Source organism: Pagrus major, chromosome 2 (assembly GCF_040436345.1).
Source record: "Pagrus major chromosome 2, Pma_NU_1.0".
Classification (NCBI taxonomy): Eukaryota; Metazoa; Chordata; class Actinopteri; order Spariformes; family Sparidae; genus Pagrus; species Pagrus major.
Window position 1 is genome coordinate 19,256,349 of NC_133216.1, and position 22,432 is coordinate 19,278,780.

Sequence of the window (22,432 nt, forward strand, 5' to 3'; positions counted from 1 at the left end):
CAATTCAGGTAATGGTGAATCTCTTCCCACTCTCCTCATTATTTCTGTCTTATTCTCTGACTCCTTTAGGTATTGAAGTACGCCCCAGAGGTCACTCTGTATCAGCGCCATCGGCGGCCGCGAGTGCGCTGGATCATAGATGAGATCTTCCTCACACACCATGAAAAGTGCGAGTGTGCTTGTCCCTCCCAGCCCCCTCGCTGAGACACTGAGACTGGCACGTGCATCTGGAACTGTTGGACGAGTTCTTTTTATCTATTTTGCAACAGACTTCATATAATATAAGCAACGCAGACACACATGCAGCAGAGAAGAGGGCGACAATTTGACTGACAAACTGCAGCTTGCATCCTACTCAATGACCACTTGCCTTCCAAACTTGTAAATGCATAAATGTTTCCAGCCAAACATGTTTGTTATGACTTGGAGACTAAATCCTCCCTGTTTAGACCACATTTAAACATCAGTTTTGCACAATTAAAAGTGTTAAAGGAGACATATTATGCTCATTTTCAGGTTGATGATTTTATTTTGGGTTACTACTAGAATAGGTTTACATGCTTTAATGCTCAAAAAACACATCAATTTTCTCATACTGTCGAGTACAGCAGCTCTGTATTCCCTCTCTGTCTGAAACGCTCTGTTTTAGCTCCTGTCTCTTTAAGACCCCCTCCCGAATACCCAGTCTGCTCTGATTGGTCAGGTCACGCACGCCTGACCCAGCACCACTAACAACAACAGAGCAGCTGTACTGAATCAATTCTTACATGGCAAACTAGCCTCTAGGCATAAATTGTTCAAATGTGTGACATGCTGACGTAGTGTGATGTCACAAAGTCATAGAATTAAAGGCGGGACTACTCACAAGGCGTTTCAGGAGCAGTGTTTTCTGCGGGAGAGAAGAGCTTCTGTTGGTGGGGACTTTGACCTTTTAAACTTTCAAGATCTTTTACATGCACTAGAACATAGACAAAACACTAAAGGAAAGGAAAAATGCAAAAAGCGTAATAGGTCTCCTTTAAGATAACAGTGGACCTCCAGAGGAATTCACTTCAATTCAATCAAAGTTTCATTCTCCAAAAAACAAACATTTGGAGTACAAAAAAATAACATATTATGAAGAAAAAACACCCAAATTCAATTAAACTTACATTCAGCCTATATTTTGGTTAAAGGAGCTCAAGAAATGGCAACTTGATTGAATTGAAATTGACTCCAACTGCTGTGCAAACTGTTTTTTACTCCTCATTTCATGTGCATGTATTTGCATTTCTTCCCTTTATAATAAGACTGTTTCTAGAAACTTCAGGCGCTTCTTCCGCCAGGAGCATGCTGAGATGAGTGAGCGTGAGACAGACGGAGGGAGGGAGAGGTGTCGGAGAAAGTGTAAACCAAAATAACACTTTATCTTGATGTGAAATTAGGCTAACCACAACCCTGCAGATCTGAATTGCACACTAACACACACACACACATTCAACTCTAGGCTTCCGTGGCTACCCAAAGATAAACACTGCAGTTATTTATACTGAATTCTTCGCTGCTCTGTTTTTCAGTGCAGCCCTCCTTTGTTTTGCACAGATTCCTGTCCGTGCATATCCACGCTTCCCTTTGTCTGTCCTTCCATCCATACGCTTCCCTTCACTCTCTCTCTCTAATGCACACACACACACACACACACACACACACTCTTTCTCCCTCCATCACTCAATCTCTAACACATCAAAAGGCATGTCAGATGAGGCCGAAGCGCTCCACGCAGGTTTCCGAGCGTTCCAGGCATTCCTACTGCTAACAGGAATTCTGCTAAAGCGGATAAAACCTCGATCCTTAGACCCGGGGCACATGAAAGGAAAGACAGACAGACACTCAGGAAGGGACTTTTTCGGGGGAGTCGACTGACAGAAAAGGGACAATCAAGCAAGCCGCCTATTTGTAGATTACCAGCGCTCCTGGATGAGAGCCACTTTCGAGATACAGCACATGAAAGATTGCAGCTACTTCAGCGGGTTCAATCAGCATGTTCATGTATTCAGCTCGCCTGATTTTGTATTTTTTTTATTATTATTTTTTTTGTCACGCTGCTTTTTTTACTCATGAGGATGCTCACATGTATCACAATCCGACCCACTGCAACAGCACCACAGTAAAAAAGAGACTAACTCAGAGTAATGTTCTTTTTCTCTGCCAGTCTGCCTGTAACAGCTCAGGAAGGGGTCCTTTTGTTTTAAGGGGTGGAGGGTTACCAACAGTCTGTGAAAGCTGGCAGCAGATACAAGCATTGTGAATGGTCGGCATGTGACTGTGCGTGCAAATGTGTAGGTAGCTGGAGTATCAAAGCCGCAGAGCGAGAATTCAAACTAACTGCTTATCATTTCCATACACATGACCCAGCTGTGAGAAATAAAAAGACGCCGTCATCTGTCATCCCTCCATCACCGCCTCCCATGTGTCCCACCATCGCCATCACACGCTGAGACCCGCTTCACAGGCCGGATCTACAGCGAGAAAATGGGATTTTGCACGCTACTTTTGTTCTAAAGAGAGACAAAAAAGGAATAACCGGACACTGAGACGATTCCTCGGTCACAGTGAAACCCGATCAGCTGTGTGCCGACGCCGCTTTCATGTGCATGTGTGTACTCTGTGATGGGTGGTATTTGGCAGGCGTGGGATACCAAACACTCTTAAATATTCCAGAGATGTGTTGGGTTGTGCGATAGTGACATTCCAAGTAATTTATCCCGGACACCCTCCACACACACACACACACAGACACACACACTGCTGTTTTTGGCTGTAGTTCATCTAAAGCAGCCTCACTTTGCTATAAAGCTTCTGTCGTCTCCTCTCTTGTGAAAGTTTTTTAATTCCCACATGATGCATTTTTTGAGACACAAAGATAAACACAAAGCTCATGCAAAGCTGAAGATTTGTTCACATTTCTCAGAGGATGGTTAGCAGGTAAATGACTCCGTTAAATCTTCAGCAGCTAACGAGCCAGATGGTGATTAGGGAGCGTGTCATTTTTCAAGATGCTTTGCTGCAAATGTTTTAGTTACTGTACCAACAACCATGTTAGAGCTTTTAAGACATCGGCTGCCAGCAGGAGATGTATTGTAAATGTATGTGAGGTGTGTGTGTGTGTGTGTGTGTGTGTGTGTGTGTGTGTGTGTGTGTGCGTGTGTGTGTGTGTGCATCCTGTGTCTGCCAGCTTTCTGCCATAATCAGCACATTCCATTGTTGCATGCCTCAAAGTGACATTCCTCTTTTTGCCCATAAACGGTTTGTTTTCACTTCCACTTCTTTACAATAGAACCACACATATTTCATGGTCACACATTTAAACCTGCTCGTGTAATTGTTTGGATTTTTCATAGTAAAAGCGTCGAAACACCACATTAGACCTTTCAGATTGCCTTCAATAAGATTTGGTCCAGAGTTTCAGCCGCCCTTCGGAGGATTGTGGGGATTGTTCTGTCATATTTTCAACTGAGAGAAAAGTTGCTGATGTTAGTTTTAGCAATCAAAAAGTCAACCTGCTTTGCTGTTTTCTGAAAAATATTCATGACAAAACTGTATGCTTTACTTAAATAATTTATTGTGTTTCATTGTATTGTTTTATTCAAAACATCAGCTGGTTGTCTCGATAAATAAAGTGTTTCTAGCATTACTGCCACCGGTGCTTTGATATTTCTCTCACCAAAAAGGCTTTTATCAAATATTTGACTGTGCGGTGTTTTTATATGATACTGTATGGAACAGTTGCTTGTTTGATCAACTGTGGAGTGTAATAGGAAATGTGTTATATTTCAGTGGATACCTAACACTGGAAAAAGAGGTGTCAGGAGAAACTGGGAGAGAAGTAACAAGAAAAGTATGAACACAAGCACAAAAAGAGCAAGAAGAGAAAAAGGGTCACCACGAAAATCCACAAATTAGCTTTTAAGACTAAGCAGTGGTAGCAGTGGTAAGTTCAGGAGAGGTCTTGATTGCGCTGGTCAAATTTCTACTGATTATAGTCTTCCACAATCACCTTTACAATGCTGTGATCCTGTCAGCACCAGTCCAGAAATATTACGTCAGAGTTAGCGTCCATGTAACTGGTTTTCTGTTTGGGTCGGGAGCAGAGTTATATTGCCCAGACCAAGACGATCGATCACAATGCAATTCTTGGTAAACTGTTAAACTAACAGGGACAAGAAGTAAGAAGAAGAGGACGTTCAGTTGTTGTTTCCAAATTGACCGACGAAACAAGTTGAGTGGTTATTGTTGCTCACCTTTTAATATGTGACAACGGCTCTAACTGCCTTTCCGGTGCAGTAGGCAGATATTTCCACCAATCATGTGACGTGACAGTTTCAATTGTCACAGTTCATCTCAATCACTGTAGGCAGGTTTTGAGCCTCATTGGCGCAGTAGGCAGCGCGTCAGTCTCATAATCTGAAGGTCGTGAGTCGAGCCTCACACGGGGCAGGTGTTTTGAAGTCAGATGACAACAAACCACAATGGGGTGACACGAGGTGCAAAGGTTGAACTGAGGATGTTAGTAGATTAAGCATTAAAATGAGAAACATACAACTGATTACAAGAATCTGTAAGAATCTTCATGTGGGCCAATTTTTTTCTGAGAAAGTTTATCTCGTCCCAGCAATGTCTTGTGTTTCTTTCAACTTGCACTGGCCCTCTTTCGTCAACAGTCAACTCTAAAGCCAATAAGTTTTAAAAATGTTAAAAAAAAAATCAGGTAGACGTGTTCCGATCGTTTTTGTCAATTGATGTTTCCAAGATCAACAATGAACTGTCAAGTCGGATGGTCATTGCTCACTGTTCTTCGGAATAAGAAGTTTTATGACTGTAAAAGAAAAAAAACAAACACATGGACTTTGTGTTGCAATTATGTCAACAAGTCTCAATCACAATTTGGCTCAACTAAAGCCTCGTTGGCGCAGTAGGCATACATTTGGAAAAAAATGAAAATTATTCCCAAGCTGCAACAATGACAATTTGACAACTGATCAAAGAGCTTTCCTTTTCAAGCCTCGTTGGCGCAGTAGGCAGCGCGTCAGTCTCATAATCTGAAGGTCGTGAGTTCAATCCTCACACGGGGCAGGTGTTTTAAAGCAGATGACAACAAAACACAAAGGGGGACACATGGTACACAGTTTGAACTGAGCGTGTCAGTAGATTTCCATAAAAATGACAAACACACAACTCTTTGGAAGAATCTGACAGAAGCTACATGTTGGCCAGATTTCTACAGATATTTGATCACGTCCCAGTGATGTAGAATATTGGAGACACAAACTACAGAAGTCTTGTACCGGTTATGTGCTCTAAGTCTTAGTGTTGGGAAACTTTACAACATTCAGTCGCTATTGTTACATTGTTGGCTGTGCATCTGTGATAGTCCTAGAGCTGCTCTCAGTCCAGCATCTCTCCTGCTCGTCTCTGTTTGTTTTACACTATGCAGCTTAAATCTCTGACACCATACCTTACACTCATTCATGCACACACATTCACCACTGACATACTACCACATCACAGTCTTACAACTTCTTGGTTGGAGTTATATTGATAGTCTTGTGTTTCCTTCAACTTGCACTGGCCCTATTATGTCAACAGTCAACTCTAAAACCAATAAGGAGGCAGAGTTTTACAAATGTAAAAAGTTATAAAGTCGACGTGTTAAGATCGTTTTGTCAATTGAGTGAAAAGATCAACGATGAACTGTCAGTGTGAGTGGACTGGCTCACCTTTGAACATGTGACAAGGGCTCTAACTGCCTTGCTGGTACAAAAGGCAGACATTTAAGAAAAATCACATGACTTGACAAATGCAATTGTGACAACTCACTCAATTATGTCAACAAGTCCCAATCACAATCTGGCTGATCTCAAGCCTAGTTGGCACAGTAGGCATACATTTGGAAAATAAATGAAAACTATTCCCCAGCTGCAACAATGACAATTTAGCTTGATCCAAAAGTGTCTCTTTCCAAGCCTCGTTGGCGCAGTAGGCAGCGCGTCAGTCTCATAATCTGAAGGTCGTCAGTTCAACCCTGACACGGGGCAGGTGTTTTAAAGGCAGATGACAACAAAACACAATGAGGGACACACAGATGTGCCAATAGATGGAATAAAAATGGAAAAACTCAGCCAATGCCAAAAATCTAATTCAGCTTAAATCCCTTAACATCATACCTCAGACTCATCCATGAAGAAACAAAACTGACTACCAACCTGCGTTGTGTTAATATTTCTTTGTTCTAGTTGTATTCTTAGTCTTGTGTTTCCTTTAACCTGTCTTTACTTTGATTATGTCATTTGTGTCATGTCTCTCATTGCGCTGGGTCCTGACCCCAAATCATCTCAGGTTGATTGTAGCCTTTGTCGTGAGATCGAGTGACACACGGGACAGGTGTTTTAAAGTCAGATGACAAAATAAGACCATTAAACTCGACACCACTCCTATACGAAGGAAACATTCAACTACATTCATCTGTCATATTTACACCACACGGGACAGATGATGGAGACTGGACATTGGTTTCCCAGATTTTCAACTTCAAAGCATTTGCAGTCAACTGAAGATGTGGCCTTTTAGTTTAGCATGTTAGCAAGATGGTGATATTTTCAAATGAAAATCAGGCAGACATTTGAAAAAATGATGACTTGACAATTGCAATCGTGACAATTTGTTACAATCAAAATATACAGCTTTCAAGCCTCGTTGGCGCAGTAGGCAGCGTGTCAGTCTCATAATCTGAAGGTCGTGAGTTCGATCCTCACACGAGGCAGGTGTTTTAAAGGCAGATGACAACAAAACGCAGTGGGGAGACACATGGTGCATAGGTTGAACAGATAAGATTTCTGTAAAAATGACAAACAAAACTGATTACAAGAATCATGTCTGTCAGTTCTCTTGAGAAAGTTCATCTCATCCCAGCAATGTAGAATGTTGAGACAAATTACTTACTGTAAAAAAGTAATGTACCCGTTATGTGCTGTAGGAATGAAAAGTGAGTCCTTCAATACCTGAATACCTTGTATTTGGAAACATTACAAATACACCACATTTGTTTACTATTGTTACTCTTTGTGCAAAATGCAATTCAACTTTTTTCTCTTACGTCAATGAACAACTCTTAAGAGTCAACAATGTAAAAAGTGTTGTTGTCAATTGTTATTTCCAAGATCAACAAAAAACAGTCAAGTTGAAAGGTGACAGCTCATCTTCAACTCTGAGGCCAAAATGGATGTGAAGTTTGGAAAATGTAAAAACTAAGTTGAAGTGTTAAGATTGTTTCATCAACGACGAACTGTCAATGTGAATGTATTTGCTCACCATTGAACATGTGACAAGAGGTCCAACTGCCTTGTTAGCCCATCAGGCAGACATTGTGACAATTGATTTCAATCAGAAATATCAATTTTCAAGCCTCGTTGGCGCAGTAGGCAGCGCGTCAGTCTCATAATCTGAAGGTCGTGAGTTCAATCCTCACACGGGGCAGGTGTTTTGAAGGCAGATGACAACAAAACACACTGGGGGACATATGGTACACAGTTTGAACTGAGCGTGTCAGTAGATTTCCATAAAAATGACAAACACACAACTCTTTGGAAGAATCTGACAGAAGCTACATGTGGGCCAGATTTCTACAGATATTTGATCTCATCCCAGTGATGTAGAAAATTGGAGATACAAACTACAGAAGTGTTGTAGCAGTTATGTGCTGAAAGTCTTAGTATCAGGAAACTTTACAACATTCAGTCGCTATTGTTACATTGTTGGCGTGCATCTGTGATAGTCCTAGAGCTGCTCTCAGTCCAGCATCTCTCCTGCTTGTCAATGTTTGTTTTACACTATGCAGCTTAAATCTCTGACACCATACCTTACACTCATTCATGCACACACATTCACCACTGACATACTACCACATCACTGTCTTACAACTTCTTGGTTGGAGTTATATTGATAGTCTTGTGTTTCCTTCAACTTGCACTGGCCCTATTATGTCAACAGTCAACTCTAAAACCAATAAGGAGGCAGAGTTTTACAAATGTAAAAAGTTATAAAGTCGACGTGTTAAGATCGTTTTGTCAATTGAGTGAAAAGATCAACGATGAACTGTCAATGTGAGTGGACTGGCTCACCTTTGAACATGTGACAAGGGCTGTAACTGCCTTGCTGGTACAAAAGGCAGACATTTAAAAAAAATCACATGACTTGACAAATGCAATTGGGACAACTCACTCAATTATGTCAACAAGTCCCAATCACAATCTGGCTGATCTCAAGCCTAGTTGGCACAGTAGGCATACATTTGGAAAATAAATGAAAACTATTCCCCAGCTGCAACAATGACAATTTAGCTTGATCCAAAAGTGTCTCTTTCCAAGCCTCGTTGGCGCAGTAGGCAGCGCGTCAGTCTCATAATCTGAAGGTCGTCAGTTCAACCCTGACACGGGGCAGGTGTTTTAAAGGCAGATGACAACAAAACACAATGAGGGACACACAGATGTGCCAATAGATGGAATAAAAATGGAAAAACTCAGCCAATGCCAAAAATCTAATTCAGCTTAAATCCCTTAACATCATACCTCAGACTCATCCATGAAGAAACAAAACTGACTACCAACCTGCGTTGTGTTAATATTTCTTTGTTCTAGTTGTATTCTTAGTCTTGTGTTTCCTTTAACCTGTCTTTACTTTGATTATGTCATTTGTGTCATGTCTCTCATTGCGCTGGGTCCTGACCCCAAATCATCTCAGGTTGATTGTAGCCTTTGTCGTGAGATCGAGTGACACACGGGACAGGTGTTTTAAAGTCAGATGACAAAATAAGACCATTAAACTCGACACCACTCCTATACGAAGGAAACATTCAACTACATTCATCTGTCATATTTACACCACACGGGACAGATGATGGAGACTGGACATTGGTTTCCCAGATTTTCAACTTCAAAGCATTTGCAGTCAACTGAAGATGTGGCCTTTTAGTTTAGCATGTTAGCAAGATGGTGATATTTTCAAATGAAAATCAGGCAGACATTTGAAAAAATGATGACTTGACAATTGCAATCGTGACAATTTGTTACAATCAAAATATACAGCTTTCAAGCCTCGTTGGCGCAGTAGGCAGCGTGTCAGTCTCATAATCTGAAGGTCGTGAGTTCGATCCTCACACGAGGCAGGTGTTTTAAAGGCAGATGACAACAAAACGCAGTGGGGAGACACATGGTGCATAGGTTGAACAGATAAGATTTCTGTAAAAATGACAAACAAAACTGATTACAAGAATCATGTCTGTCAGTTCTCTTGAGAAAGTTCATCTCATCCCAGCAATGTAGAATGTTGAGACAAATTACTTACTGTAAAAAAGTAATGTACCCGTTATGTGCTGTAGGAATGAAAAGTGAGTCCTTCAATACCTGAATACCTTGTATTTGGAAACATTACAAATACACCACATTTGTTTACTATTGTTACTCTTTGTGCAAAATGCAATTCAACTTTTTTCTCTTACGTCAATGAACAACTCTTAAGAGTCAACAATGTAAAAAGTGTTGTTGTCAATTGTTATTTCCAAGATCAACAAAAAACAGTCAAGTTGAAAGGTGACAGCTCATCTTCAACTCTGAGGCCAAAATGGATGTGAAGTTTGGAAAATGTAAAAACTAAGTTGAAGTGTTAAGATTGTTTCATCAACGACGAACTGTCAATGTGAATGTATTTGCTCACCATTGAACATGTGACAAGAGGTCCAACTGCCTTGTTAGCCCATCAGGCAGACATTGTGACAATTGATTTCAATCAGAAATATCAATTTTCAAGCCTCGTTGGCGCAGTAGGCAGCGCGTCAGTCTCATAATCTGAAGGTCGTGAGTTCAATCCTCACACGGGGCAGGTGTTTTGAAGGCAGATGACAACAAAACACACTGGGGGACATATGGTACACAGTTTGAACTGAGCGTGTCAGTAGATTTCCATAAAAATGACAAACACACAACTCTTTGGAAGAATCTGACAGAAGCTACATGTGGGCCAGATTTCTACAGATATTTGATCTCATCCCAGTGATGTAGAAAATTGGAGATACAAACTACAGAAGTGTTGTAGCAGTTATGTGCTGAAAGTCTTAGTATCAGGAAACTTTACAACATTCAGTCGCTATTGTTACATTGTTGGCGTGCATCTGTGATAGTCCTAGAGCTGCTCTCAGTCCAGCATCTCTCCTGCTTGTCAATGTTTGTTTTACACTATGCAGCTTAAATCTCTGACACCATACCTTACACTCATTCATGCACACACATTCACCACTGACATACTACCACATCACTGTCTTACAACTTCTTGGTTGGAGTTATATTGATAGTCTTGTGTTTCCTTCAACTTGCACTGGCCCTATTATGTCAACAGTCAACTCTAAAACCAATAAGGAGGCAGAGTTTTACAAATGTAAAAAGTTATAAAGTCGACGTGTTAAGATCGTTTTGTCAATTGAGTGAAAAGATCAACGATGAACTGTCAATGTGAGTGGACTGGCTCACCTTTGAACATGTGACAAGGGCTGTAACTGCCTTGCTGGTACAAAAGGCAGACATTTAAAAAAAATCACATGACTTGACAAATGCAATTGGGACAACTCACTCAATTATGTCAACAAGTCCCAATCACAATCTGGCTGATCTCAAGCCTAGTTGGCACAGTAGGCATACATTTGGAAAATAAATGAAAACTATGCCCCAGCTGCAACAATGACAATTTAGCTTGATCCAAAAGTGTCTCTTTCCAAGCCTCGTTGGCGCAGTAGGCAGCGCGTCAGTCTCATAATCTGAAGGTCGTCAGTTCAACCCTGACACGGGGCAGGTGTTTTAAAGGCAGATGACAACAAAACACAATGAGGGACACACAGATGTGCCAATAGATGGAATAAAAATGGAAAAACTCAGCCAATGCCAAAAATCTAATTCAGCTTAAATCCCTTAACATCATACCTCAGACTCATCCATGAAGAAACAAAACTGACTACCAACCTGCGTTGTGTTAATATTTCTTTGTTCTAGTTGTATTCTTAGTCTTGTGTTTCCTTTAACCTGTGTTTACTCTGATTATGTCATTTGTGTCATGTCTCTCATTGCGCTGGGTCCTGACCCCAAATCATCTCAGGTTGATTGTAGCCTTTGTCGTGAGATCGAGTGACACACGGGACAGGTGTTTTAAAGTCAGATGACAAAATAAGACCATTAAACTCGACACCACTCCTATACGAAGGAAACATTCAACTACATTCATCTGTCATATTTACACCACACGGGACAGATGATGGAGACTGGACATTGGTTTCACAGATTTTCAACTTCAAAGCATTTGCAGTCAGCTGAAGATGTGGCCTTTTAGTTTAGCATGTTAGCAAGATGGTGATATTTTCAAATGAAAATCAGGCAGACATTTGAAAAAAATCATGACTTGACAATTGCAATTTTAATAATTTGTTACAATCAAAATATACAACTTTCAAGCCTCGTTGGCGCAGTAGGCAGCGTGTCAGTCTCATAATCTGAAGGTCGTGAGTTCGATCCTCACACGAGGCAGGTGTTTTAAAGGCAGATGACAACAAAACGCAATGGGGGAGACAGATTGAACAGATAAGATTTCCGTAAAAATGACCAACAAAACTGATTATAAGAATCTGACACAACAATCATGTCTGTCAGTTCTCTTGAGAAAGTTCATCTCATCCCAGCAATGTAGAATGTTGAGACAAATTACTTACTGTAAAAAAGTAATGTACCAGTTATGTGCTGTAGGAATGAAAAGTGAGTCCTTCAATACCTGAATACCTTGTATTTGGAAACTTTACAAATACACCACATTTGTTTACTATTGTTACCCTTTGTGCAAAATGCAATTCAACTTTTTTCTCTTACATCAATGATCAACTCTTAAGAGTCAACAATGTAAAAAGTGTTGTTGTCAATTGTTATTTCCATGATCAACAAAAAACAATCAAGTTTAAAGGTGACAGCTCATCTTCAACCCTGAGGCCAAAATGGATGTGAAGTTTGGAAAATGTAAAAACTAAGTTGAAGTGTTAGGATTGTTTCATCAACGACGAACTGTCAATGTGAATGTATTCGCTCACCATTGAACATGTGACAAGAGGTCTAACTGCCTTGTTAGCCCATCAGGCAGACATTGTGACAATTGATTTCAATCAGAAATGTCAATTTTCAAGCCTCGTTGGCGCAGGAGGCAGCGCGTCAGTCTCATAATCTGAAGGTCGTGAGTTCAATCCTCACACGGGGCAGGTGTTTTAGAGGCAGATGACAACAAAACACACTGGGGGACACATGGTACACAGTTTGAACTGAGACATTTAAAAAAAATCACATGACTTGACAAATGCAATTGTGACAACTCACTCAATTATGTCAACAAGTCCCAATCACAATCTGGCTCATCTCAAGCCTCGCTGGCACAGTAGGCATACATTTGGAAAATAAATGAAAACTATTCCCCAGCTGCAACAATGACAATTTAGCTTGAACAAAAAGTGCCTCTTTCCAAGCCTCGTTGGCGCAGTAGGCAGCGCGTCAGTCTCATAATCTGAAGGTCGTCAGTTCAATCCTGACACGGGGCAGGTGTTTTAAAGGCAGATGACAACAAAACACAATGAGGGACACACAGATATGCCAATAGATTGAATAAAAATGGAAAAACTCAGCCAATGCCAAAAATCTAATTCAGCTTAAATCCCTTAACATCATACCTCAGACTCATCCATGAAGAAACAAAGCTGACTACCAACCTGCGTTGTGTTAATATTTCTTTGTTCTAGTTGTATTCTTAGTCTTGTGTTTCCTTTAACCTGTGTTTACTCTGATTATGTCATTTGTGTCATGTCTCTCATTGTGCTGGGTCATGACCCCAAATCATCTCAGGTTGATTGTAGATCGAGTGAGATCGAGTGACACACGGGACAGGTGTTTTAAAGGTGACATATTATGCTCATTTCTGCTTGTTGACATGGTTCCTTGATGTCTAAATGGAATGATAGTAACATGCTTTGGTCGAAAAAAACGAAGGATTGAGCACAGCAGGGGTGTTTACGCACCAGTTTCACAGCCCTGCTCTAAGCGGCCGGTTTGAGTGCCTTTCCCTTTAATGCTAATGAGCTACTGCGTGCGCCGCCCACCTCTTCCTGCCGGGCGGAAGACAGGAGGACGGCATCGTGTGACCATGGCAACAAGCTATACACATTTGCGAAGCAACTTTTCTGTGTCCATGCCTGCATATAACTGATAGTAGCAAAGCAGACATGTAGCAGCTAACCCAGGGGTGCTCATTACGTCGATCGCGATCTACCAGTCGATCGCGATCTACCAGTTGATCGCAAAGGTAGTATGGGTAGATCGCATGACATTAAAAAATAGACGTCAGCCTATCATCCATCCCGTCACTTGATTGATATACAGGGCAGCCAGTCAGATGACACCTGATTTTTTGTGACACATAGGTCACCACGCATGCATGCGCAAACAACGGTGCTAAGTGCAGCACAGCTAACAAGCTAGCGAGTTGGTTACCTCCAATTTTAAGCCCTCGTTTTATTCTCTTGAACTCAAGAAAGGGTATAAATATGAGTTGGGGAGCTGGACCAAGTAAGAAGACAAAAACGTATCACTTTCATACGGAATGGGAGGAGGAGTTTTTTTTCACGATGACATTTTCGAAGTGCGTTTGCCTCATCTGCCAGTCTACCATCGCAATACCAAAGAAGGGAAATGTGGAGCGGCATTTTCGGACTGTTCATGGAAAATATGATACCGACTTGCCGCCGAAAAGCGAGCTGAGGAAGAGAAAGGTGAAGGAATTAAAATGCCAGTTGTCCGGACAGCAGTCATTTTTCACACAACCTACTTCAAAAGCGAAAGCCGCCACCGAAGCATCGTTCCGGGTGAGTCATCTCATCGTTAATAACAAGAAATCCTTCCAAGACGGAGAAATGGTAAAGGAGGCATTCGTTGAAGCAGCTGACTCATTGTTTCGAGACTTTAAAAACAAGACAGAAATAGTATCTTCGATCAAAGCTCTCCAGCTGTCAAGGAGTACAGTTACACGGCGCTGTGAAGCCATGGCGGAGGATTTGACCGGGCAACTTTGGAAAGACATCGCAGACTGTGAGTGTTTCTCACTGCAGTTGGACGAGTCTACGGACGTGAGTGACACAGCACAGATGTGCATTTTCATTCGTATGGTGTTTTCTGATATCACTGCAAAAGAGGAGCTATTAACAGTACTGTCCATGAAAGAACAGACGCGAGGAGAGGACATATTTCAGTCGTTCAAAAACTTTATTGATAAAACCCAGCTCCCAGTGTACAAATTGGTGTCTATCACCACGGATGGCGCACCTGCAATGGTTGGCCGCTTGAATGGATTTATTGCCAAGTGCAGGCAGGACGATGCTTTCCCGGACTTCTTGAATTACCATTGCATAATCCACCAACAAGCGTTATGCGCTAAAATGCTCAACATGAAAGAGATTATGGATGTGACAACGAAGATCGCCTGCTCTATTCGCGCCAGAGCTCTTCAAAGACGGTTATTCCGTGCACATCTGGAGAAGGCTGACTGCGACCACTCTGAGTTGTTGCTGCACACTGACGTGAGATGGCTTAGTCGAGGCAAATTCCTGCAAAGATTTCGAGAGCTCTGTCCGGAGATTAAGGAGTTTTTCCGTGTAGCTGGACATGCAGAATACAAGCAACTAAGTGACGTTCAGTGGCTGTTAGACTTGGCATTTTTAGCCGATTTGACAAACATGTTGAATGACCTCAATCTAGAGCTGCAAGGAAAAGACAAAACAGTGATCAATATGATCAGCTCAGTTAATGCTTTCAAACGAAAGATGGGACATCTCTCCTCAAAGCTGCAGCGCCATGATTTGGCAAACTTCCAGAACCTGGCGTCAGAGCTGGAGATGCAAGGGAAGGCCTGTGTGCAACTTGATAGTGCACGCTACACAGAGCAGATTGACAATCTTCTGTCAGAGTTTGACAAACGCTTTCAAGACTTTTCTTTGCTCGAGCCAGTCGCTACATTCATGTGCTATCCTTTTCGGGATGATGCTGAGGTGGATTCACTCGCATCAAAAATTGCAACACTGTTTCACCTGAACTCTTCTGGAGTGGAGGATGAGATTTTGACACTGCAAGCCGACATTGAGCTGAAGTCCAGAGCTCATGGACAGTTCTGGAACTTACTCACAGAGGTAAAGTACCCCAACATGAGGAAATGTGCTACCTCCTTGACTGCATTATTCGGCTCCACTTATTTATGTGAGTCAGCCTTTTCTCACATGAAGATCATTAAGTCCAAGTACCGCTCCACCATGAGTGACAATCATTTGGAAGTGTGCTTGAGGCTGGCTGTCAGCAGCTACTGTCCGGACTACGCATCCCTGGCTGATTCAATTCAGTGCAAGTCATCAGAGTAAACTCAGGTAATGACAAAAAATGTGCATAGTTAATTGTGTTGTGCAATATTGGCTCATGCGGTTATGCAAGGTACATCAACATACATTGTACAAAAAATCCTCAATATATTTATAAATAAATTAGCATTTTTGTAGTAGGTAGATCATTTTGCCTTGGTCATTTTATAAGTAGCTCGCATGCTGAAAAAGTGTGAGCACCCCTGAGCTAACCCCTGTCTCCGGCTCCAAAACAAAGTAGTGATTGCTTTACTGCGGGTAACGTGCAGGTCACTGTCCTTTAGCACAACATGCTAATGAATTAACGTAGCTCACCATCCCCGTCTCCTCTGCGTGTTCACGGCGGAACAGCAGCTCACCGTCCGCGAACAACTGAGACGATTTCATACAATCTCCTCTGCTTGTTTACGGAGGAACAGTAGCTCACCGTCTGCGAACAACTGAGACATTTCACCCCGTCTCCTCTGCTTGTTCACGGCCGAGCAGTGGTTCACCGGCCGGTTAGAAGCGATAAAATCTCAATATCCTAATTCATTTTCTCAATTCACTGTCATGTTTTAAAAGAGTGTTGATATGACAAATTAACGTTTGGTAACATTAACATTATCGTGAATACTACGGCCAGTAAGCCCAACGTTGATAACTTCACGTTAGTTCAGCCTCATATTTACATCGACGGTTAGCGTTAGCGTTAGCGTTAGCGTTAGCGTTAGCGTTAGCGTTAGCGTTAGCTCATGTGCTAAACAGCCAAAGTAACACAAACTACACTGTTTTTTAAATACTTACAGCTCCATCATTGACAGTGGGTATGGATCCATCTTTTAAGGGACAATCTTGTTGCCAGTCCAGCGTCCAGTCCTGACCCTGGTTGCTGAAGCAGTCCGGCGTGAAGTGACTGGCACAGACCGTAAAGCTTTTGCTCACTGAAGCTGGGACGTTTCCCTGATAAATAAAATGTAGCAGCTTCGCTCTGATATCCTCTTTGATAGGGAGGCCATGTAGCGAAACAGGAGGATCCGTGCATCCGACGACAGAGCAGCAGTGCTCGGCTTTCGGGTTGTACATGGTAGTGGTCAGGCCGTCGCGTACAAGTAAAGCGAGAACGAGAAAATGGCGGATCCTCGTCCAGGTAGCTGGCGTAGTGTGGGAGGAGATAGCCAGCGCGAGGACTGGAGTATGCAAAAGACCGGATTGTGACGTCACAATCCGGTCGAAATCCAAACAGTTCGTTTAGAGACCCAATCCCTGACTCCAGTAGTTTACGAAATATTGACTTAGTTGTCGAAAAATCATGCTTAAGGGGTGGGGAGGCACTCCGGATACGCAAATATACATACTAAAGCAAGGAAAAAGTGAGTTTTGCATAATATGTCCCCTTTAAAGTCAGATGACAAAATAAGACCATTAAACTCGACACCACTCCTATACGAAGGAAACATTCAACTACATTCATCTGTCATATTTACACCACACGGGACAGATGATGGAGACTGGACATTGGTTTCCCAGATTTTCAACTTCAAAGCATTTGCAGTCAGCTGAAGATGTGGCCTTTTAGTTTAGCATGTTAGCAAGATGGTGATATTTTCAAATGAAAATCAGGCAGACATTTGAAAAAAATCATGACTTGACAATTGCAATTTTAATAATTTGTTACAATCAAAATATACAACTTTCAAGCCTCGTTGGCGCAGTAGGCAGCGTGTCAGTCTCATAATCTCAAGGTTGTGAGTTCGATCCTCACACGAGGCAGTTGTTTTAAAGGCAGATGACAACAAAACGCAATGGGGGAGACACATGGTCCACAGGTTGAACAGATAAGATTTCCGTAAAAATGACAAACAAAACTGATTACAAGAATCTGACACAACAATCATGTCTGTCAGTTCTCTTGAGAAAGTTCATCTCATCCCAGCAATGTAGAATGTTGAGACAAATTACTTACTGTAAAAAAGTAATGTACCAGTTATGTGCTGTAGGAATATAAGGGGCTCCTTCAATACCTGAATACCTTGTATTTGGAAACTTTACAAATACACCGCATTTGTTTACTATTGTTACCCTTTGTGCAAAATGCAATTCAACTTTTTTCTCTTACGTCAATGATCAACTCTTAAGAGTCAACAATGTAAAAAGTGTTGTTGTCAATTGTTATTTCCATGATCAACAAAAAACAGTCAAGTTGAAAGGTGACAGCTCATCTTCAACTCTGAGGCCAAAATGGATGTGAAGTTTGGAAAATGTAAAAACTAAGTTGAAGTGTTAAGATTGTTTCATCAACGACGAACTGTCAATGTGAATGTATTCGCTCACCATTGAACATGTGACAAGAGGTCTAACTGCCTTGTTAGCCCATCAGGCAGACATTGTGACAATTGATTTCAATCAGAAATATCAATTTTCAAGCCTCGTTGGCGCAGTAGGCAGCGCGTCAGTCTCATAATCTGAAGGTCGTGAGTTCAATCCTCACACGGGGCAGGTATTTTAAAGGCAGATGACAACAAAACACACTGGGGGACACATGGGTACACAGTTTGAACTGAGCGTGTCAGTAGATTTCCATAAAAATGACAAACACACAACTCTTTGGAAGAATCTGACAGAAGCTACATGTGGGCCAGATTTCTACAGATATTTGATCTCATCCCAGTGATGTAGAAAATTGGAGATACAAACTACAGAAGTGTTGTAGGAGTTATGTGCTGAAAGTCTTAGTATCGGGAAACTTTACAACATTCAGTCGCTATTGTTACATTGTTGGCGTGCATCTGTGATAGTCCTAGAGCTGCTCTCAGTCCAGCATCTCTCCTGCTTGTCAATGTTTGTTTTACACTATGCAGCTTAAATCTCTGACACCATACCTTACACTCATTCATGCACACACATTCACCACTGACACACTACCACATCACTGTCTTACAGCTTCTTGGTTGGAGTTATATTGATAGTCTTGTGTTTCCTTCAACTTGCACTGGCCCTATTATGTCAACAGTCAACTCTAAAACCAATAAGGAGGCAGAGTTTTACAAATGTAAAAAGTTATAAAGTCGACGTGTTAAGATCGTTTTGTCAGTTGAGTGAAAAGATCAACGTGAACTGTCAATGTGAGTGGACTGGCTCACCTTTGAACATGTGACAAGGGCTGTAACTGCCTTGCTGGTACAAAAGGCAGACATTTAAAAAAATCGTGTGACTTGACAAATGCAATTGTGACAACTCACTCAATTATGTCAACAAGTCCCAATCACAATCTGGCTCATCTCAAGCCTAGTTGGCACAGTAGGCATACATTTGGAAAATAAATGAAAACTATGCCCCAGCTGCAACAATGACAATTTAGCTTGATCCAAAAGTGTCGCTTTCCAAGCTTCGTTGGCGCAGTAGGCAGCGCGTCAGTCTCATAATCTGAAGGTCGTCAGTTCAATCCTGACACGGGGCAGGTGTTTTAAAGGCAGATGACAACAAAACACAATGAGGGACACACAGATGTGCCAATAGATTGAATAAAAATGGAAAAACTCAGCCAATGCCAAAAATCTAATTCAGCTTAAATCCCTTAACATCATACCTCAGACTCATCCATGAAGAAACAAAACTGACTACCAACCTGCGTTGTGTTAATATTTCTTTGTTCTAGTTGTATTCTTACTCTTGTGTTTCCTTTAACCTGTCTTTACTCTGATTATGTCATTTGTGTCATGTCTCTCATTGCGCTGGGTCATGACCCCAAATCATCTCAGGTTGATTGTAGCCTTTGTCGTGAGATCGAGTGACACACGGGACAGGTGTTTTAAAGTCAGATGACAAAATAAGACCATTAAACTCGACACCACTCCTATACGAAGGAAACATTCAACTACATTCATCTGTCATATTTACACCACACGGGACAGATGATGGAGACTGGACATTGGTTTCCCAGATTTTCAACTTCAAAGCATTTGCAGTCAACTGAAGATGTGGCCTTTTAGTTTAGCATGTTAGCAAGATGGTGATATTTTCAAATGAAAATCAGGCAGACGTTTAAAAAAATGATGACTTGACAATTGCAATCGTGACAATTTGTTACAATCAAAATATACATCTTTCAAGGCTCGTTGGCGCAGTAGGCAGCGTGTCAGTCTCATAATCTGAAGGTCGTGAGTTCAATCCTCACACGAGGCAGGTGTTTTAAAGGCTGATGACAACAAAACACAATGGGGGACACATGGTACATAGGTTGAACTGAATATGTTAGTAGATTTGCATAAAAATGACAAACACACAACTGATTGCGAAACATTTGACAGAAGTTCTAAGTTCTGTATCGTAGTAACTGGACTTGTTTCAGTTTCTTCAACACGTTTCACCTCTCATCCAAGATGCTTCTTCAGTTCTAACTAACTGGAGGGGTCTGCAAACCCCTCCTAGAATTACATTACCATGAACCAGCTGGCTGAGAACCTTCATCAACAATCTGACAGAAGCTACATGTGGGCCAGACTTCTACAGAAAACTGATCATGTCCCAGTGGTGGAGAATATTGGAGACACAAACTGACAAGAGTGTTGTACAAGTTATGTGCTGTAAGTCTTAGTTTTTCAATACATGAACTTTTACTTGGAAACTTTACAAATACACATTCAGTTGGTATTGTTACATTGTTGGCTGTGCATCTGTGATAGTCCTAGAGCTGCTCTCAGTCCAGCATCTCTCCTGTTTGTCTCTGTTTGTTTAATGCTATGCAGCGTGAATCTCTGACACCATACCTTACAATCATTCATGCACACACATTCACCACTGATGAAACTGACTACATCACTGTATTACAACTTCTTTGTTGAAGTTATATTGTGCTTCCTTAAACTTGCACTGGCCCTCTTTAGTCAAAAGTCAACTCTAAGGCCAATAAGGACGCAGAGTTTAAAAAATGTAAAAAGTAATCAAGTAGACGTGTTAAGATCGCTTCGTCAATTGTTGAGTGAAAAGGTCAACAGGTGCTCTAACTGCCCAGCTGGTACAATACGCAGACGTTTGAAAAAATCATGCGACTTGACAATTGCAATCGTGAAAACTCATAACAAAGACAATGTTGTTGGCGCAGTAGGCAGAGCGTCTGTCTCATAATCTGAAGGTTGTGAGTTCGAGCCTCACACAGGGCAGGTGTGTTGAAGGCAGATGATGACAAAATACAATGAGGGAGACACAGATGTGCCTATAGATTGAATAAAAATGGAAAAGCTCAAAATCAAATTCAGCATAAATCCCTTAACAGCCTCATCCATGAAGATGACAAAATATGAAGAAAAAATTCAACTGTCCTATTTACATCACACTGGTCAGATGATGGAGACTGGACATTGGTTTCCAGGTTTTTCAACTTCCAAGCATTTGCAACCAGCCCGTCATATTATTACTGATGCCTTTTCATTCGAGTCTTTTTCTATATCTCTCAAGGCTGTTTCCTGTTCCAGTGGTTGCTGTGGCAACCCTTCCTGTGCTGTTATCATTGAATAGCAGTCTCCCTCCTTCAGCCCAACGATCACATACTACAGGCCAACAACCAGCCAGTCATTTGTCCATCCATCCATCCATCCATCCATCCATCCATCCATCCATCCATCCATCCACCCCTGACTGGTTTCCGAGTTATTCTAAGAGAAAGAGATTCAACAAAACAAAGTAGCCTTTTCTCAGTCCCTAAGGAGATGGGCAAGATTGAAGAAGAAACATACAGGGAGATTAGAGTAAGCAGAATTAAGATTAAGGTTAAAACAGCGAAGTAAATAGAGAGAGAGACTATAGGGAAAGGCAGATCAATCAGAAGAGAGAGAGAGAGAAGGTCAGAGAGGGGGGTTTGAACTCATCATTCCTACAAGGCTGTTTTTGTGTCTGTCAGCAGCTTCTTATCTTTTCCTTGAGGGCAAACACAAATACACACACACACACACACAGAAAAATGTCAACTCGCTTTGTCTTACAGATTAGGCAGTTCACAGGCCGTGTTTTTTTTCTCTTAAACATACATCCAGATGACACTACAGTAAGGTACCGCCAATGATGCATTCTCATTCTATACCTGGTGTTGTGTTTTTTAAACCGTAGTTTAACCACTCAGTCATGCTTCACATGCATTTCTCATTCCTATAATTTTTTTCTCATGTACTTCTTCGTTTTTCTCTCATCCCCTCTGTCTCATGATGCTTTCTTTGTATTTCTTATCAGGACAAATCACCACCCTGCTGTCACCGGGGAAACCAGGAAATCAAACCAATAAAAGATGGAGGGTAACATGTGAGGAGCTTAATTTAAAAGCTCTGTTTCCGTATCTGTCTCCGGTCTGCCCTTTATCTTGTTCGATTTTTTTTATATCACATTTGTCATTTCCCACATTCCCCTTTCCCTGATGGTGTTACTTTAAGTGCATATCTGGAAGTAGTGTTAAAGGGACTGTCGATTTTCAATCTAACCATCATGTTTTAGTCATGGGGGTGGCCGCTAACATACATAATGCTTCCAAGCACTCACATAGCCACCCAAACCGTTTTCATAGCTCATTCTTTAGTTGATGGTTGTGGGCAAGGCTTGACAATTTACTCCAGGGAGATGAGCTGCACTTAAGAGGAGCTTGTACTACAGCGAGGGCCATTTTTGAGGAATCTGAAGACCAACTTGTAATGGCAAAGTGGCAAATACACATCCAGTGGCAAAGCAAATTCACCTCATGGCTTCACGTGGCGTTTAACTTTGGTTAACATTGACCGGCGAAATTGGCACTTCAACCAATAGCCAAGACGTGTGTGTGGTTGAGCCCTTTAATGGACTTCAAACCAGCAAACTGAGTTGTATGTGCCTCACATCCTGCACTGCCCACATTCAGCCCCTGCAGTTGATGGACTGTGTGTCATCTTCAGAGTTTAAAGCTGCACTAATCAATATGTTTACAGA

The 22,432-nt window shown here is 41.6% G+C and overlaps 1 protein-coding gene and 15 non-coding genes across 16 annotated transcripts in view; all 16 read left to right on the forward strand.

The window, feature by feature from the left end:
* pdgfd (platelet derived growth factor d) overlaps nt 1–3,679 on the forward strand; it is a 59,691-nt gene extending 56,012 nt beyond the window's left edge. Inside the window, exon 7 of the mRNA XM_073481217.1 lies at nt 70–3,679. Within this exon, the coding sequence (XP_073337318.1) occupies nt 70–204 (135 nt within the window). The 3' untranslated portion in view covers nt 205–3,679. The remainder of the gene's footprint in view (nt 1–69) is intronic.
* A 1,360-nt stretch (nt 3,680–5,039) lies between these two features.
* trnam-cau (transfer RNA methionine (anticodon CAU)) lies at nt 5,040–5,112 on the forward strand. Its single transcript has one exon. It is a non-coding gene; the product is annotated as a tRNA-Met (tRNA).
* Nucleotides 5,113–6,001: 889 nt separating this feature from the next.
* trnam-cau (transfer RNA methionine (anticodon CAU)) lies at nt 6,002–6,074 on the forward strand. Its single transcript has one exon. It is a non-coding gene; the product is annotated as a tRNA-Met (tRNA).
* A 652-nt stretch (nt 6,075–6,726) lies between these two features.
* Nucleotides 6,727–6,799, forward strand: trnam-cau (transfer RNA methionine (anticodon CAU)). The gene has a single exon. It is a non-coding gene; the product is annotated as a tRNA-Met (tRNA).
* A 640-nt stretch (nt 6,800–7,439) lies between these two features.
* trnam-cau (transfer RNA methionine (anticodon CAU)) lies at nt 7,440–7,512 on the forward strand. Its single transcript has one exon. It is a non-coding gene; the product is annotated as a tRNA-Met (tRNA).
* An 889-nt stretch (nt 7,513–8,401) lies between these two features.
* trnam-cau (transfer RNA methionine (anticodon CAU)) lies at nt 8,402–8,474 on the forward strand. The gene has a single exon. It is a non-coding gene; the product is annotated as a tRNA-Met (tRNA).
* A 652-nt stretch (nt 8,475–9,126) lies between these two features.
* On the forward strand, nt 9,127–9,199 carry trnam-cau (transfer RNA methionine (anticodon CAU)). The gene has a single exon. It is a non-coding gene; the product is annotated as a tRNA-Met (tRNA).
* A 640-nt stretch (nt 9,200–9,839) lies between these two features.
* On the forward strand, nt 9,840–9,912 carry trnam-cau (transfer RNA methionine (anticodon CAU)). The gene has a single exon. It is a non-coding gene; the product is annotated as a tRNA-Met (tRNA).
* Nucleotides 9,913–10,801: 889 nt separating this feature from the next.
* On the forward strand, nt 10,802–10,874 carry trnam-cau (transfer RNA methionine (anticodon CAU)). Its single transcript has one exon. It is a non-coding gene; the product is annotated as a tRNA-Met (tRNA).
* A 653-nt stretch (nt 10,875–11,527) lies between these two features.
* Nucleotides 11,528–11,600, forward strand: trnam-cau (transfer RNA methionine (anticodon CAU)). Its single transcript has one exon. It is a non-coding gene; the product is annotated as a tRNA-Met (tRNA).
* Nucleotides 11,601–12,243: 643 nt separating this feature from the next.
* trnam-cau (transfer RNA methionine (anticodon CAU)) lies at nt 12,244–12,316 on the forward strand. The gene has a single exon. It is a non-coding gene; the product is annotated as a tRNA-Met (tRNA).
* Nucleotides 12,317–12,576: 260 nt separating this feature from the next.
* Nucleotides 12,577–12,649, forward strand: trnam-cau (transfer RNA methionine (anticodon CAU)). The gene has a single exon. It is a non-coding gene; the product is annotated as a tRNA-Met (tRNA).
* A 4,535-nt stretch (nt 12,650–17,184) lies between these two features.
* Nucleotides 17,185–17,257, forward strand: trnam-cau (transfer RNA methionine (anticodon CAU)). Its single transcript has one exon. It is a non-coding gene; the product is annotated as a tRNA-Met (tRNA).
* A 653-nt stretch (nt 17,258–17,910) lies between these two features.
* Nucleotides 17,911–17,983, forward strand: trnam-cau (transfer RNA methionine (anticodon CAU)). Its single transcript has one exon. It is a non-coding gene; the product is annotated as a tRNA-Met (tRNA).
* An 888-nt stretch (nt 17,984–18,871) lies between these two features.
* On the forward strand, nt 18,872–18,944 carry trnam-cau (transfer RNA methionine (anticodon CAU)). Its single transcript has one exon. It is a non-coding gene; the product is annotated as a tRNA-Met (tRNA).
* Nucleotides 18,945–19,596: 652 nt separating this feature from the next.
* On the forward strand, nt 19,597–19,669 carry trnam-cau (transfer RNA methionine (anticodon CAU)). Its single transcript has one exon. It is a non-coding gene; the product is annotated as a tRNA-Met (tRNA).
* Nucleotides 19,670–22,432: the final 2,763 nt, after the last annotated feature.